At 34.5% G+C, this 18671-nt stretch overlaps 1 protein-coding gene across 3 annotated transcripts in view; it reads left to right on the forward strand.

Annotated features, from left to right (window-relative positions):
* LOC110447425 (nuclear factor erythroid 2-related factor 1-like) overlaps window positions 1-6753 on the forward strand; it is a 32037-nt gene extending 25284 nt beyond the window's left edge. For all 3 annotated transcript variants that reach the window (XM_021493110.1, XM_021493111.1, XM_021493109.1), the window contains exons 6-9: window positions 377-608; window positions 835-1041; window positions 1388-1458; window positions 1965-6753. In XM_021493110.1, coding sequence (XP_021348785.1) covers window positions 377-608; window positions 835-1041; window positions 1388-1458; window positions 1965-2843 — 1389 coding nt within the window. In that variant the 3' untranslated portion in view covers window positions 2844-6753. The remainder of the gene's footprint in view (window positions 1-376; window positions 609-834; window positions 1042-1387; window positions 1459-1964) is intronic.
* Window positions 6754-18671: the final 11918 nt, after the last annotated feature.

The following is an 18671-nucleotide window of genomic DNA, read 5'->3' on the forward strand; positions in this document are numbered from 1 at the left end:
TTAAGTGAGTTATAAGAAAGTTGGCTTGCACACAGATTCCATGCATGAGCATAAGAAAGGTTTCATAAATACTGGCCCTGGTAATTTTTTTTTTTTTACAGAACTTGTTAAGGAAGGTTGTCTTGTCTTACCAGATAATACTGAAGAAGTTTAAGAAGCTGTGTTTGTTATATTCTAGATAGTACTGTTGTAACATGAAGTAATTTAAGCTTATTATTTTTGCAAAAAAATGGTAGCTTTGATTATGTGTATGCTATAATTAAAGTGAATGTCATCTTCCCAAATTTCAATTAAGTTTTTGAATATTCATCTGTTATGTATACATGTATGTATTATATCTAAATTGTTCTCATTGAGTTTGTTTTGTTTTCTAAAGAATCCCGAGCAATATACTCCAATGGAAAGCCTTGAGGAGAGATGGCAAGATCTTGTGAACCTGCTGGAACTGCCTGAAAATGATACAAGTATGAGGCCCCCCATGGGGATGGGCCCTGTGAATCAAACTGTGGTGTCCCCTACAGACCACAACTCGGTGTTAATACAGAATGCCACTCTGCCTGTGGCCCCTCAGCTCAACAACACACTGCCGACACCGTACTCAAACACTTGTAAGTACACTTCGCTAGTGCTGTTCAGTAGACAGGTCCAGTGGTCAAACATCACCATAAGTCATAACATTTGTCGTAGTTGAGAAAGAAATGAAGTGAAACTAAATATAAAAATGCAGATACATGGCATGTTGGTCTCCTTAATTAAAATGAAGAAATAAATTTTGTTTAAATAAAAAAAAAAGCCCACCTACAAAATATACTAATTTTGTTGTTTTTTTTCCAGCAATCCCACAGCAGCCGATGACTAACTTCACCTCAACAAGTTCGAGCGAGGGCTGTCCGACCCCTCTGGACTGGGAGCAAAGTGAATTGTTCTATAATAATGGAAGTGGTGGGGAAAACCATGCTGATCCCATCGAAGACATGGAGAGTATTCTCCCCGACATAATCCCCGAGGACTACAACCTCACAGAGATGGCTCTTAATGATGGTAGGGATTCCCATTATATTACTTTCCAGCTAAAAAATAGGGCTATTTAGTTTGATCAAAGAAATATAACCAAGCTAATAAAGAAAATAGGAAGCCATTCTAGATACGCATAATGTCGGTGGGGCGCATAATGTCGGTGGGGTCTTAATGGATATTTTTTGGGGAAAAGAACCCAAATACCTCCCTGTTTTTATATCTGGAATAAGCCTTGCATCACTATACTTATATGTTAATGTCAATTTATTTCAAGTCCATAAGGAAGTATTGTTTCAACCTGTTTATTAGTGCTGTGGCCACTTTGATTTGTTTAAGAGATGATACATTTCTTTTCTCTGGTGTTTTCCAGGTTTAAGGTCGATGAGAATGCTTGATGACAATAGCAGTGAGTCGGGAGTGTCCCTAGGGAGCTCAGAACAGGTACGTTATCTAGTCACTGAAACAACATTGGTTACTGAAACTCATATTCTTCCTAAATATAAATGTCAATTTTTTTTTCAAGATTATCAGAGTTTGAGTTAAATAACAATTCTCACTTTTAAACTTCATTTTTTCCCTTTTATTCAAATGTAGTTAAACTGCTGTATTGTGAATTTGATATCACCGATACATTTAATGCTACTGGATGAAAATACAAAGTTAAATCTTGGGAACAGCCTTATTTAAACCCAATTTTACTACAATTTGCTCTAAATTCTTAAGGATATCTTGGCCATGTTTTCATTCATTAGGTTGCCTTGATTCCAAACGATATTTCCTGAAGTGAATTCCTTAAGGTCATTGCAGATCTTCAATAAACCATTTTCTCCAATGTTTTCTACATGGTCACAGTATAGATTGAAGTCACAAACTTTGGTTGCAACTTAAGTAGATTAATCAAACGGGAAGTATAACAACTGCAAATCATTTGATCATTGTTTTTCCAGGACCAGTTCAGCGAAGCAGCTATGTCGCCGTTTGATAGTCTGGAGGGTGCCACCGGTGGCCACGACTACAGTGGTGGATCGCCAGGCTTCAACAAAGCCAGCAGTTTCGAGCACAACAATTACAGCAAATTTAACGGTGGTGGTAATGGCTACAACAGCGAGGGAGACAACTACAACAGTGTGGGTGATAGTTATAGCTCGGGAGGCAGCTCCAACGGGGACAGTGCCCACAGCTCCTCTAATGACACCGACTTCAATTTCCCATCAACAAAAACGAGCCACAATCACATTCGTCACAATCATTCATACCCCCTGCAGCCAGGTCAGTCTCCGCGCGAGTACAAGAAATACTGCACGTCCATGGAGAAAGAACCTCGCCACAAAGGCCCTCATTGTAAAGATTCCAAACGGATACAGGAACTGAAAGTGCCGTTAACAGTGGACGAAATTGTTGATGTACCCGTTGAAGAGTTCAATGAACTGCTTACGCAATACAAACTTACAGAACCACAGTTACAGTTAATCCGAGACATTCGTAGACGAGGAAAAAACAAGGTGGCCGCTCAGAACTGTCGAAAACGAAAGTTAGATGTCCTAGTAAATCTTGAGGACGACATGTCAACTCTCCAATCAACTCGTGATCGTCTGCTGCAGGAGCGGCATACCATTGACAAGCAGACACGTGAAATGAAAGACAAATTTAGCTCCCTGTACAGGGAGATATTCCAGTCACTACGCGATGAGCACGGTCGTCCGTACGACCCGCATTTGTTCTCGCTGCAGCAATCAAGTGATGGAAATGTGTTCTTGGTCCCCCGTAACATCACAGCAGATGAACAGCAGGCTAAGAGCAAGAAGAAGAAAAATGAGAAAAAGTGAACGTGTTTTCAGAGCTCAAGCAGCAATTTGCCTCACAGGGTTCCTGACCTTTGACCTTAGTACTAGAGCCTCATCACTGAGGATTCAGGGACAAAACACTCAAAACTTTTGGTCCCATGAACATTATTGTTTCATTTAAGTTCGTAAATCAACATTTGCAGGGAAAATTGGTAAAAGACATAAAGGTGTGAACATTTTCATAAACAGTAGTCACATTACTGGTTTTGAGTAGAGGACTACATGCATACAGGTTGTTAAAAGAGACAGACTAATATAGATCTGCAGGATCTCAACTGGTCTTTATCAGTGTTTGAAATATATATTGGGATCATTAAAACAAGAATTTCAGTCCTACAATTCATAATACGCCTGATGTACCAGGAACAGTAGACTATACAAAACGTTTAAAGTCTACAGGGTAACATATGAATTCAATATCATGTTTCCTTCCCCCATGAATTTTGATGACTGAACCTGATAAAAAATGAGATTTTATTTGGTACCTCAGGATTTCAAAAGATCTGCATAAGCATCTGTGGTTTGGTATGGAAAATTTTGGCCTGAAATTCCAGGTTTTTTGTGATAAAGGTGCTTTAATTATCGATTTCAAATCGAAGTCATTAGTAGGGTGTACATTTTAAAACACAATTAACTTATATTGATATGCATGGTCAATAATCATTGAAGAAAATCTAAATATTACTTCCTTTTTGTGAAATTAACTGTATCTCATGATTCAGGGAGTAAATTTAATTGAAATTCCAAAACAGATGATTGTGACTCTAATATTGATGGATTTTTTCGTTCTATTGTTATATTATATCCAACCCCAGTACCATGTGCTAACATTGTGATGAGTATGTCACCGGTATATATTGAAGTAAAACCTTACTAGCCAGTGGTTAACCATGTAGAGATATCTGCACTGCAATGGTTTATGATAATAAACAGCAAGATCTCCACCGGCAATGTTGAACTTTATAGTGAGGTGATGAGCATCAGTGGTTAACAATAGCAAGAATAGGTTAATCCACATCAAAGGGGTTGGTTACACTTAGGTTGACATCATTCCATATCATTGTCTTTCATTGGTTACAAATATTGTAGTGCTGACTTCTTGTTCGTGTTTGGTAGATCTATATCATTCATATTACTTTCTTTAGCAATTTCTCTTTTGTTTCTTTATGTGTGTTTGTGATTATGGGAAAAAAGTTTGACTGTTTTCTGTTGTTTTGAATAAATGTTTTGTTAATTGTGTGGAGTAAAAATCAAATTAAAAATTGTGAGTCCAAGAAATGGGGTATGTACTTGTTACTGAATGTATTGAGAGAGACCGAGAGAGAGAATTTTACTTCTATTTGAGTAATTGTAACAAAGAGGCCTGTTGTTGTCTGGGTAGGTTGCTATGTGCTGTGGAACCTTGTTTGTCTGCACTCTTTTTGTGCATTTAGAAGCAGAATTACAAAGAAATGATTTACTACACATTCAGAAAGCATATGATGTTTAATCAGTGGTTGCATAAGTCCTAACTAATTTTCAGAACAAATTTAATATAATTGAAAAGATATTGTTCTGTAAAATTATTCCACTATTATGTTTGTTTGCATCAAGAAAGTGAGTTTTACAAAATATCTGAGTGCAGATTGACACGGTTCCTTTGTGACATATGTTACAGTGTTCATTGATTGCAGTTTTGTTTTCACAGTTTTTTCTGTCTTACAAAACTCAAAAAATGGGACACCAGTAGGTTTATTCTTTGGTGTTAGTTTTTACGGCTGAACTGTTAATATGCCGATTTCATTGAAGTCTGCTAAGATGAACTGTCATATCTGCCCAAGCATTTCATTTTGATAGCATGTAAACATAGAAAATGTATTCAGTTGCCATGTCCTCCATATTGAGTAACCATGTAGCTAATATATAGATCATAAATAGTGACTGTAATCCATTTATCATTAGTGTGCATATATATGTTTGGTTTATACGATTAATAGTACACTTTCTTCATCAGCTACGTCATAATAACATATGTATCATTCTTAATTTTTTTTACAGCTGACATCATATTGAGAGAAATGTTGAACAATTTGTTAAAAGATTTTGTTATAAATTTTGTTGAGTTATGATATTTAAAATCTGTTAATGATTATATGTGTTTTGAGTCCTTTGCTAAGTATTTCACCTATGTGCCTGCAACTGCTCCCCCCAAAAACAACCTTGAGACGCTCCTTTGACTGGATCAATGAAAATACCATTGCCAACATAATCACCTTGAGTTTCAGAGGTAGTTAAATCACTCAATCTTTAAATTTTGCTGTAATGAAATCCATCCAGAAAAAAGCCCAAATGGATGTTGAACAACATTGTTCCACTTTTTTGAGGTTGTTCTAACTGAAGAAGTAGTGTAACTGTAAAGGCTGAAATAACTCTAAAGTGAAAGTTAAGTTCTCAGCAGCTGACATATTGTCACCAATTAACAGTTTCATGATAATGGTAAAAGTAGAGGATAAATTGTCTCTTTATTATTTATAGAATTTGTATTGAAGGTAAATATGATTTCTTCACTTTGAAATCCATGTTTTGAACAGGAAAAAAGATCTTTTGATAGTTTAAGATCATGGATATTTCTACAAAATAAACCCCAGACAATTAGTAGGTATTGTGCATTGATGATCGCTTTATGGTAATTCTTGTTAAAGGAAACATCGCTGGATTTTGAATATGAGCAAAAATAATATGCATTTTTAAAAAAAATAATTGGTTTGTTAGATATTTGAAAATCGACCATTGCAATTTGGTATTACATTTTGGTTAAATGAGTTTAATTAATTTAATACAAAGAAACTATAATTGATCGTAGTTTGGTTCTTTTGTTAACAACTTCCGTTACGTCAGAAATTAATACAAGACATGCGTTTGGTCATTGTCTGCCACAAGCCATAGTATGCCTTGTTAACTCATTCACCCCTGCAATTATATAATGAACTATTCTTACTTTTGAATGGACGAGTTCAAATATGTCATCAGGGGTGAATGAGTTAAGTCGGTCAGATCAGAAGAACAATATTAGATATCGGATAGTACCGTTGGTCTACCTATTCTACCTTCTAACTCAATTCTGGTATACCAGTGTGCATAGACGCAGATAACGGTTGTACGTTCCTGATATTAATATCGTGTGCTTGACAGAATGTCGGCATGAAGTCTGACTGATGACCGAGTGGAGATAAGCTGGGGTACATACCCAAACAATAGTGATCTGTAGTGATATGTATTGTCAAAATCTGGCGAACAGCCGTCCATTGTATAGCAAACGAATATACACGGTCGTCTGCATTTTAAAAAAGAGTTTCCAATTCAATGACAAAATGACATATTCACTATTCACTATGTGTTCTGATAAAAAAAAAAACCAGTGATCCTCTTTAATATTCATAAAATAGGTTGCGTAAAATATTGTATAATATGTTCACATCTTGTTTCCGATGGACCTTTCTATCTAAAACAAACAAGATTTGCTTCAAAAATATATACGAGGGAGTGGCACAAATGTTTTTCTTGACAAGAATTTCAACGATTACAGTTGAAATAAAAGATATGAAGAAATGATCTGGCTGTCTGTGGATGGTAGAATTGGCTGTTAAAAGTGTTGTGCTAGCCGGATAAGGGACGTTGAAACATCAGGGTTTATCATGGAAATGCCATTTAGCAAAGGATGGCTTCATTTGTACCATATTTTTGTGATATATTATAAAGTGCTATTTTTCCACTGAAATATGGTGTTGCATGATGTATACATGTACAGTAATGATGTTCTATTTCATTGCCTAATGAATTCATTGTATATATACAAATTGTGAAAACGAAGGTTTTGAAAAAATATAGAAATACACAGGTTTATATGAAAATATCTCATTTGTTGTTTTGTTTTTAACACATAGACGAACTCACTGGGACCAGATACATTGAGACTACTAAAAATATACAATGTAAGATGGACGTTCGATTAAAGATTGGGATTCACAATCTTTTAAATGATGTCTTCCAATCATTGGAGGAAGATCTAAGACATGCATACAAATTCCAAAATATATACTCATATATAAACGAATGCTCTCTTAACTCTTAGAAGATTGCTAATATTATTCTGAACAGTAATTTTCTAATAGGGCGCTACAGATAACTATATTATAACCATTCACTGTTCCTATAAACATCATTTACAATGCATCTGATCCCATGTAAAAAGTGAATAAATTTAATTTTTAAAAAATGGTGCCTATTGAAATAAAAAAAAGGAGTTTTAAACGTTTTATATCGTGCGTTTTTGAATGGAGGATCACCTCTCTGAAGTAATAACACTGTTCGATGAACGTTTAAAAAATTACAAACCAACGAAGGGGTTTGGTTATGATGTATATCAGAACATCAAATATCATTAAACTGTTAAACAGATGTTCTAAAAAGTAAATTCGAGAACCATTACAGTCTTTTAAACAGCGTTTTATAGTGAAGTTGTCTTCGAATTCGGTATCTAGTGAAATTAATTACGCCAAAATATCGACTATAATAATAATAATAATAGACTTTATTTAAATTCTATAACACATTGAGTCAATGACTGATCTCACATGTGGTCGACATAAAATATACAATATTTACAACATGAGTAAAAAATAGATGCATAGCATACATGTACACATAAAACACATTAGGTTAAAATAGTAGCATATCACAGGTAAGATTATAATATCACAGGTAAGATTATAATATCACGGGTAAGATTATAATATCACAGGTAAGATTATAATATCACAGGTTTGGAAAGTCAAAGAGTATGTCACATGTGTAATTATAAAACTAATGAGTTGATTTGGTTTAAACTTCGTTTTATTAAAATTTTGTTTGATAATACATCGAAATACATGTTTTATAAAACAGAAAAGGAAACAAAAACAAGTGTCGTGACACTTATGTAAATTTGTTACCTGCTTAATAATCAGCTTTTCAACACTAGCTACAAGAATGAAGTAATATGTACAATAGAATAATTACGGGAATAGGGGAGGGGGTAATGGATTGGTATGCAGTGGAAACCAGGAATGAATAACATATCAATATACATATGATCATCAGATGGTAATATCATATTGCTCTATTGCGATGAGTATGTGGAACACGATTCTGTAAAATATAACAATGGAATAGTAGATGAAAATGTCAGCAGTCCTGTAAGTGGACACTCGAAAAAGGTTAAAATGTATATACAAGTTACATAGAATAAATCACCACTAAATCAACTATTGACAAAATTAGTATGTCACAAAGCACCGCCATGATTATTAAAAACGTTGCAGTTCACATACTAGCCATCACTCTTATCAAATATAAGTCCATAAAACACTTTCCCGCTTCGTCCCTGGTACGTCCTGCTCTTTCAAGGTAACACATCACTTTTATCAAACAATCATAATCATGGCGAGTTAGTGACATAATATGGTATAAAGAAATGCAATGGCAAAATCACTGAATAAGCATATAAGTCCAAATACATTTTAAAACAGTAGTAAAACGAATGCAACACAACATACATATATATATATATATGTCAACATGAAATTGTTAAGGACTATTCGTTTATTTGAAATCTTTTAGTTTTGAGTATATAATTTTGGACGGCTAGAAAAATCGTAGTGTTATCTTGATGGGTTAGAGAGTCATCACCAAAGATTAAAAGATTAGTTGATAGTTGATAGGGCAAACTCAGAATATGAAGCTGTCTTAGTGCTGTATATTTATTACATTTTAGCAAATAATGTGTTGAGTTCTCAATGGCACCGCAGGAACAATTCGGGGATGGTTTGATGTTTTTCGTAAACAAGTGTTCTTTTAGGGAGCTACATGACATACGCAGTCTTGCGTGGTAGATTTGACCCAGTTGATTTAATGTCATGCACAGCATAAGTTCTCATGATGCAGTTTAGAAATCAAGAGGCACATGTGTCAAATATATATATATCTATACCAATATGGCAAATTTCAAAAATTGACCAAATATATGCTAATATGGCATGAGCTAAGACCAAAACCAGATATTGCAGAACATAAAAAAATATTTTCAAAAGGGTAATTAAACCTAAAATTATTACACATCTGACATAGGCATTGGAGAACAACAGAAACATATACTTTTTTATGTCCATCACATCTGTTTGTATGTATTCTTTACATATTTTCTGCATTGTGATTTGAAAGTATTCAGTGTCCGGCTTTAGTGACAGATACTGGCAGGCTGTTCCAATGCTGACCATTGCATCTAAAATAATTTTTAAAGGTAGGGTCAACGCCTATGGATATTTAACATTAGCGTCAGCCTACGCTTGGAATTTCTAGACAAGATAAATACAAAAAGGTATGGGTATAGGAAGCTTAAATCAGGAACAGTTAGTTTCAGAATTCATTTGATGATAAATGGGACCTCATTCACTTACACCTGTGTGGGTGTTAAAGGTTCGGTAATTCAATTCCTCCTAGAGCATTTAAATAACACAATTTCTATAAAAGTATATCATCATCGTGTGCAACATATTCCAACTGTTATTTTGATACCAAATATTACACTATTTCAATAAAGAATTGTTCTTTTTATTGAAGATTTAAGCAGAAAAGTGTGTAAAATTGTATTTCTAATGAGAACATTTCAATTTTTGACACGTTAATTTATATAGTTCTAAAACGGGTCTATTTTTCTTACTTGCTGAAAAGTTGGCTACCAATAATATCTTTCAACATCAGTAAATTTGTCATATTACATTTTTCGTTAAAAAAAGGGAAAAAATAGCTGCCTTTCCACATTTCCTTTAACTTGTGTTTCTACATGGCTAAAGGTTGTGGGGTCTTGATATTTTTTAAGTAGGTTGTCCATGAGAATATGTTTAAGTGTTGTAAACGTTGATGACCTTGACCTCATTCAAGGTCACAAAATCACATTTGCTGAAATAAATATTTTGTATGGAGAGTCAGACAAGGATATCTTTCCTTGCTTTATTTGTTTAGAGTTAACGAAATAAAATAGTGTATTACTCCTTCATATTTTGTTAAATGAATGGGCAATAGGCAAAAAAATGGAACTATAAGCCAAAGAATAACTTATACCCCCGCTTCTATATAAACCAGAACTGTAAGCTAAAGGCTAACTAAGTCAAAGCATTACAAAACAATCCATAGTCCCACCAGTAATTATCTAAGTACATATGTAACTGACATACTTCTTGTACTCCCTCCCCATGCCAAAACACACTTTCATACCAAATCTTGTTAGCCCAGATGAACAAGTTTTGCTGAAATCGTCCTAGTAGTTAAGGAAGAGTTGTCAAGACAAATACTTTTAACAAAAAGCCATAACTCCATAAAAAGGGTCGAAATAAAAAAATAAAATACTTCCCTGATGCACGACATCAGGGGGTAATTACCATATCTGTAAACTTTCATGGAAATCGGCCCAGACTTTAATGAGGCAGACAAAGTTATTTTTCAACAAAGAGCCAAAAGAAAAACCTCCCTTTCAAAGGGTTAGAATGAAAACAAAATACTTGGATGCACAATGTCAGGGGCAGTTACCATGTTTGTAAACTTCCGTTGAAATTGGCCCCATAGTTTTGGAGGATATGTCTGAACAAGGACTTTTCAACAAAGGGCCATTACTCCGTAAAAAAAGGGTTAGATTGAGAAAAAGAATACCTGGATGCACACCATCAGATAGTAGTTACCATAGCTGAAAACTTTCGTTGAAATTGCCCCCTTAGTTTTGGAGGACATGTCCGAATAAGGATTTTTCAACAAATGGCCATTACTTTGTTAAAAAAGGGGTCAGAATGAAAAAATATTACCTGGATGCACAACTTCAGGTGTTAGTTATCATATCTGAAAACCTTCGTTGAAATTGGTCCGTTACTTAAGAAGGAGTTGTCCGGACAAACTTTTTCTACAGACAGATAGACGGATAGACAAACTGATTCCAGTATACCCGCACACCCCTACCCCTAACTTCGTTGTGGGAGGTATAATAAAGTGTATAATATTTTTATTATTAAGATTATTTTATTATTCTTATATAATTGCATATCTTTGTGTATTACACCTATAACACCTATCACAACCTTAAGTAGCTCTCCAGAGGAAAGATTACTTTGGCAGAATACGTATTCATGAGATATTACTGCTGCTCATAACTTTAAAACATGCGTAATATAATAAAGTGTTTTGGTATGATACAAAAACAGAAAATGTATCAGTATTTATCATAATAAACATTGATAATCAAATCTCCATGATTATCTGAAATTGGGCATCGATCATGTTTGGTATGCTAAAAAGGTGTTCTACCAGTTTTGATATTACATAAAAATAATTCTGTAGACAGAATACATATATGGAAAGTTTTTAAAGAAGTTTAAAATATAGACTACCATTGTAACTATATATAGGCAAGTTGACAATGTTGGTTATATTTGAAATTTTGCGAAAATTTTGCATGTTTTTCTAATTAAAAGTATCACTACGCTTACTTCATGTATACCATTATTACTTATTTAGTATCAAAATAACAGACATTTTATACAGAATACACTATCATAATTCATTTTCACAATAGCATTCACCTATGATATTTACCGGTCATTTTGTTAGGATACCCCCGTCACTCAACTTGGTGTTATGCAAGGAGGTCCAATACGGTTATCAGTAGTAATTATGAATAATCATTTATGCAGTTATTGATAATTTTTATTGTTGCAATTCAGATAGTGTGGACACAATTTGTTTATCACTTTAAACATTAAAACACTTTCATTACATTCTACTCTTTTGGTAAAAGGCAAATATTTACGTTTGACAAATACTTGTGCACTGTACACATCTACTGATGTGCCGACAAACGATTTTGCTTGGAGGATCTAGAGGTGTAGTTGAGAGATATGGTTTAATATTGTTTGATTTCCATTAACGTGCGGATATCCATTTGCAGAGGTTCCTACTAAGGTTAAAAACGTGAAACACGGTCTAAATGTGTCCTGTACACATGTCCCCATACATGTACATTGTAATAAGCTTATATCTGTGGACGGACGGGGACTTGTGTCGGGTCTTATCACTGGGACATCTATAAAGGTATATCTGACCAGATGATCACCTAAACCACAGCCATTGTGTTGTCGAGATATAGAACGAACCACCTGGAGCGATCCCAGACAGAAATAATAGCATGACATTGCTTTTATTAACTGACCGATCTGCCAACATCTATACGTATAAATGCATGATACCTGTGCAATATTTTCCTGGTGTTTTCTTTTTTACTTTTTTTGCTCACCTGCCCGAGGTGTACGGCGCGGTGCGGCGACTGTCGTCCGTCGGAAAGCTTCGTTGGTAGGAGCCCGACAAAGTTTGAGAACGAAAATGACCTTGACCTTCTTTCAAGGTGACAGGGGTCAAATATTTCAAACACTTCAAACGACTTCTTCTGATGAACTGAAAGGTATATACTCTTCATATTTGGCTGGTGGCTTCCTGGGATAGAACCAGACACAGTTTGAGAACGAAAATGACCTTGAACTAATTTTAAGGTGACAGGGGTCAAATATTTCAAACACTTCAAACGACTTCTTCTGAAGAACTAAAAGGTATATAATCTTCATATTTTGCTGGTGGCTTCCTGGAATAGAACCAGACAGAGTTAGAGAATGAAAATGACCTTGGCCTACTTTCAAGGTCTCAGGCGTCAAATGCGTCAAACACTTCAAACTACTTCTTCTGAAGAACGGAAAGGTTTAGAATCTTCATATTTTGGCTGGTGGCTTCTTTAGATTGAGCATGACAAACATGCGAATGAAAGTGACCTTGACCTACTTTCAGAGTCACAGAGGTCAAATATGTTAAAAACATAAAACGGCTTCTGAAGAATAATCGAAAGGCATAGAATAATATTTGGTTGGTGGCTTCTCGGGATAGAGCTCACCAAAGTTTGCAAATGAAAATGACCTCAACAACATTTCAAACGGTTCGTTCTGAAGAACCAAAAGGAATGTATTCATAAGATTTGGCTGGTAGCTTCTTGGGAAAAAGCCAACAAAGTTGGAGAAGGGAAATTACCTTAACCTACTTACAAGGTCACAGGAAAAAATATGTCAAACCAAAAAGCATAGAATCATATAATAATATTTGGTTGGTAGTTTTAACAGGTGGATCCGACAAAGTTTGCGAGTGAAACATTTGTAGTACAGTATGATATTTAATGAGAATATTTTGCTATGACTGCTTAAATATTCCTGTGAGCGATCCAGGCCCTCTGGGCCTCTTGTTTTGTTATTTCCACAAAGCTAATATAATTCAATAATATATATACATTATTTATTGTAAGCTTGACACCTGATACTCAATAACAAATACATAATTTAGTATCGACAGGCTCCACGGCGTGATTGTGATCGGCAGATTATTGTGTCCTTAGTCCCGGTCACGTGTCCGATTAAAACGCCAATATCAGGAATAAAAGAGGATTCCGGACTCGATAATTCGAGAATGCTGAACATGGGCTTATCTGTGGCCATATCTACCGCGTAACCCATCTGACGAAGGATTTTTTTTATACATTTTAGCAGTCCAAATATGATCGACCTTTGATTGAAATTACATGCATTCTAAATATCAACTTGTTAAGCAGAGTGAATTGTAATTGAGACTAGAAAATAAAAATATCATAATTACATCGGGAAAATACATATGATAATGAGTAACATCACGATTGAATATCTATATCTATATAGATAGACGTCTATCTGTCAAATCGTCTAAGTCTGTTGTCAGAGCCAGAAGAAACTCTGGCTAGTGTGAATATTTTTGTCGAGTGAAACATTTATAGGAGTCGATACATCGATCGGTGGATCAGAAAAATTACTTGTAGGGCCCCTGCAAAATGTAGTTATAAGATCGTGAAATAATACTGACGGTTTTGTTATAGAACTTTTTGAAGCACCAGCATGTGGTGCATAAAGATGTATATCTCCAGCTTACCCTGTATGATGTATTCGCGAATAATTAAATTCACGAGTAAGAGGATGTCGCATAACGTATTGTCACACTAACTGTCCTTCTTTCTGGAATTCATATTTGCAGAAAAGTTAAATACGTGAAAATACAGGGATATACGGATCCCATAATGTACAATCAATCAACTGAATAATGAATAATAATTAATGAGAAATTGTCCGATTATTATAAATCTATAGCAAACACTTAAATGCTATCCCTGTGGACTTACTTCCCCACTACAAATACATGTTATCAGAATTTCCTGGATAGACTAATTATGTTGATAAACTCATTAGTTCCATTTACGATGAAGAAATTTTAATGTAACCAGTATGGTGTCAAAATGAGATTTAAGCGTTGACCTGTTCAGAATGTCGGTGACCTAAATACCTTGCTCTTTGGGGAGAGAATCGAGGATTAGGAGCACCTGATTTCGCTTTGTCTTTGCTTTTGTTTTGATCACTGTTCGGTTACTGTTAGGAATACTTTTCTATTTAATTTAGTTCTGGTTGATTTTGTTGATTTGTCCTGGTATGTTGACGTTGTACTTATTTGATCACTTAGAGGAAAGCTGTTTTATTTCGACCACCCACTTAGATGTCTTTTAAACACTCAACACTGGCCTATATCTTATATAAATCACTGCACGCTCCATCTATAAAAAACATTAAAAAAAACAACAACGAAGGGGGACGTACCTGTCCTCTTACATAAACAAAATCTACATTTAGAGTCTACTGTATACATCGTATGACCTAGAAAATTTATATTAAATAGATTGGAAAAATTAAGTGCAATAGCGTTAACCATATTGGAATTCAAAATTGAAACAATTAGACGTAGGAGACACAAATACCCCTATTAATGTAACCGTCTTCGTGCTCTAACTCAGATTCTGTGCTCAAGCCGAATATCTTGTACCAGTGATAAAATAATAAATAATCATATTTTGTCTGTGATTTGGAAGAATTTTAGAGAAAAATATATCAGCCTAACACAGTTTTTATGCATACACTTGATTTTCTGACCATGTTACATGGTTTCAGCAAGTAACAAGAGGTTGATTTGAGCAAAGATTCATGCTTGAGCCGTGAACGGTTTCATGAATTCGGTCACAGGAAAGGAAGGATTTATGAACCCACACGAAACTTAGAGGCTAACTAGTTGCTCTGGAGGGGGAAGCAGCCTTCATGAAACTGTCAAAGGAAAACTTTATATCTGGTTCACGCTCCGAATAAGAACGTTAATTACAATCAGGCTTTCTGTTCTGTTGTTGTTGTTTTGTTGTGGATTTCATTTCGTTTGTGGCTTCAAGATGTCTATTTTGATGCTCCCCCCGTCTTTGTTGGTGATTTCGAGATCTGCTTTAGTCCTCATGCACTTCTTTTGTCATTGATGTAGGACCTTTTCCTTTCTCTGTTTCCTTACGCTGTCGCTGTCCTTTTCATATTTCATCTCGCTTGACATTCGTCGTCATATAACATATTGTGTGTTGGCAGACAGACAGACAGACAAACAAAAAGTACATAATTCAGTTTACACAGCATGTAACAATTTGGAACTCAAGTGATGAGCTTATATAATACTAGTATTTAGTGCATACCCAGAATGGCGTTTACAAGCTCGAGTAAGTTTATGGAGTTTTAGGCTGTTGCTTTGACGCCTTCTTCTATAACTATAGAATTAAAGTTTGATAATTTCCATACGGGTTGACGCTTTACTTTTTTTAATTTTGCTTAGCAGTTGGATACATCCTGTGTTGCAGTGAAGTAATCTACTGATGAAACGCAACACTCCCACAATATTGTCATTACATACTTAACTTCCGTGTCTACGCCCAAACAGGAAAGCTGCAACACACCTGGTGGTCGGCTAGGGGCTGGTATCACAATGACCCTCTGTTGCACACATATTTGTATGCACAGGTACGCTCCACTCACAAAATATCTGTATACATTAGGGATCGCTTACCTCGTCGCCAAGCCCAGCAGCAACACATATGTACCTACTATGATGAAATTCAGATCAGGTATTTTGTAAGCCATGTAATTTATCACCATGCAAATTAAATGTATCGTTGAAGTTACTGTGTAACATGATTTCTATATGCACATGTAGCGCTCTTCCATGTCCTGATTTGCTAACTCTCCCATATTGAAATCAAGTTATTGATATTATAGTATCGTTGTTACTCAAATCAGATTTTTTATTTGGTTTCTCGTTATATCGAGTTCTTGTAAAGGATTATTTTATTAAAAGCTAACCGAATGGACAATACCTCCCTGATCTATAAATTCACAATGATATATACTATAAGTCTGTTTTGCTTGTTTGCAAAGCGAGCCTTTCGAGAAACTATTCTCGATTATTTAACCCCAGAATTTAACATTTAAAACAATAACTTGATATTTCGACATTGCCTTTGGTATGCATACTGTTTTCATAACATACAAACTGTATGACAAACGTAAATGTTTTCGTTTCAGGTGAAGGTACTTAACTTTCTTTTCCTTGTAGTAACATACCAGTTCCCCTCCTACAAGAAGTATTTTCAAATCACAATTCTATGGATGTCTGGATTTTATTGACAAATATAACAATTAGTAAGGGTTTTCTACAAGACGGTTTTTCAACCTAGTTTTTCAACCTACACTGAGGACGTTTTATATACATCATCATGTCTTAATTTCCAGAACCAAAAGTTTAACATATACTATGATAATAGTCTTCATTCTATCTTTAATATTTATCTACCGCCATACCTTCTAAGATTTGACGAGGGAAATAATGACGAGTGCAGCATATTATACGGAAACACCTGTGGTGCAAATTTTATTATTAGTATTATATAATTAATTTACAATGTGTTTATCTATTTGATTTTTGTGTGTTTGTTCACTTTATTTTTTTTAAAATATCATTTTTTTTCATTTTTTTTATTTATTATTTTTAATATTTTGGTGCTCTTTTGTTGCCAGTATTTCTGTATTGAAGTTTTGTTCCGATTTTGTCATTGTATGTTGATGCTGTTGTGTTTTTCTGTGTTACCTTATTACACTAATTTTAAGTTTCGAAAAAAAAATACAGACATTCATTTAGAGTGCTTAGTTCTGACAAACGGAGCAACTACACAAATTGAAATGCCAAAACAGAATTTTGGCCACTGTGGTACAGAGTGTGTGGTACACATTGTCTGCTCGAGTATAACACAATGTATTAAGTGTAATGATCAAATGTATTTGATTCATTATTAAGCAGCTGTCTACTGTATCTTTTTTAAAATTTTAAATATAATATCACACTGTACAAGTTCCATGATTCACAAATAGTTACTGTTGAAACATTTTATTGAAGGTATACCTTAACTAGAACTTTAACAAGATGCATAAGTTGATAATTAATTAATTGATAACGATACATTTTGAAGTTACTTTATCATGAGTTGTCATCTTCGTGAGGTTTCAGAAACACTTGGTATATTAGGATCCAATTATATCAATTTTATTTAGCCTAATTATGTGTTAAGTTTTTTTGTTTTTATTTTTGTTTTCTTCACAAAGTTTTATGACGTTTCAGAAACATTTGGCAAGACTGGAGTTTATTTCTATTGAGGAACAACTGAATTATAAGTAATTTTATGTTCACTGTGTCAATATGATCATTTTAAATTCAAATTCCTGCATACCAGGTATAATGTTTTCGCTTGTAATATCGATGAAATATTGCTCTATTCAACAGATACCTTAAAAGACAGGGTCCTGAAATGTTAAAAGTCAAACCATCAAATGAATTATCGAGAGGAGTCAATATGGTTATCATTCGACAAATTAGTTTACATACAAATAAGCAAAATGATATTATATTTAGAAAAAAAACAATTTGAAAATGGATTAACCTTTAGAGATGGGTACACCTATCTCTTGTAATATCAGGATAAATAACCATAGCAGTAATAGCTATATACTTTTATAGTACACATACTGTTAAATAAATCGACTCTAGCCAGGACGTGAATCTGATAAAGAAAATAACACAACTTCTTTTTGTCGTGGAGACATTTACATATATTACATTTGCGGGTAGTTTTCTGTGTTGACTAGATCACTTAGATACGGGCCCTTGTATCGACAGAGATACGTATCTATAAACTGAATACACTTAGTTGACGTGGAGTACCGGAAGTAATTAAAACCTAAAAATATAGTTAGAACACGAACGTATGATAATGGGAAGAATCCCAGCCGCAATGGAGGGGTTGATGACTCAAAGGGATCATAACGTTGTCTGATTAAAGAGAAATTCACCTAGTGAAGCATCATTCTGATACACAGTATCGTCCATAGGACAAAATAAAGAAATAAATATTTGGGGATGAAAGATTTGTCATTCTATGAGTCACTTGTTTAAGAGGGATTGGTATGAGAACAGACTCTCACAATGCTTGACAAATATGTATGTTGCCTCCAAATTTTCTTATACACACGTCAAAATAAATAAAACAGCAATAAAATATCAAAGCTACAAAACACGTGAAAAAAAATTAGGAAGCAAGGAGACATTTTAACAGAATTAAAGAGAACATGAAATCCCACAAAAGCCGGACATAAAAGCAAGAGTTCTAGAGATCGTTTTTCTTCACTAAATTTGACACCCGTTATAATTTTCAAAATGTTTTACACACAAGTGTCCATTCAACGTATTGCTAATTGAACAAACTGTTGCATGGTACGTTTTTGACTC

The sequence above is a fragment of the Mizuhopecten yessoensis genome, unplaced genomic scaffold (assembly GCF_002113885.1).
Source record: "Mizuhopecten yessoensis strain PY_sf001 unplaced genomic scaffold, ASM211388v2 scaffold3355, whole genome shotgun sequence".
Lineage (NCBI taxonomy): Eukaryota > Metazoa > Mollusca > Bivalvia > Pectinida > Pectinidae > Mizuhopecten > Mizuhopecten yessoensis.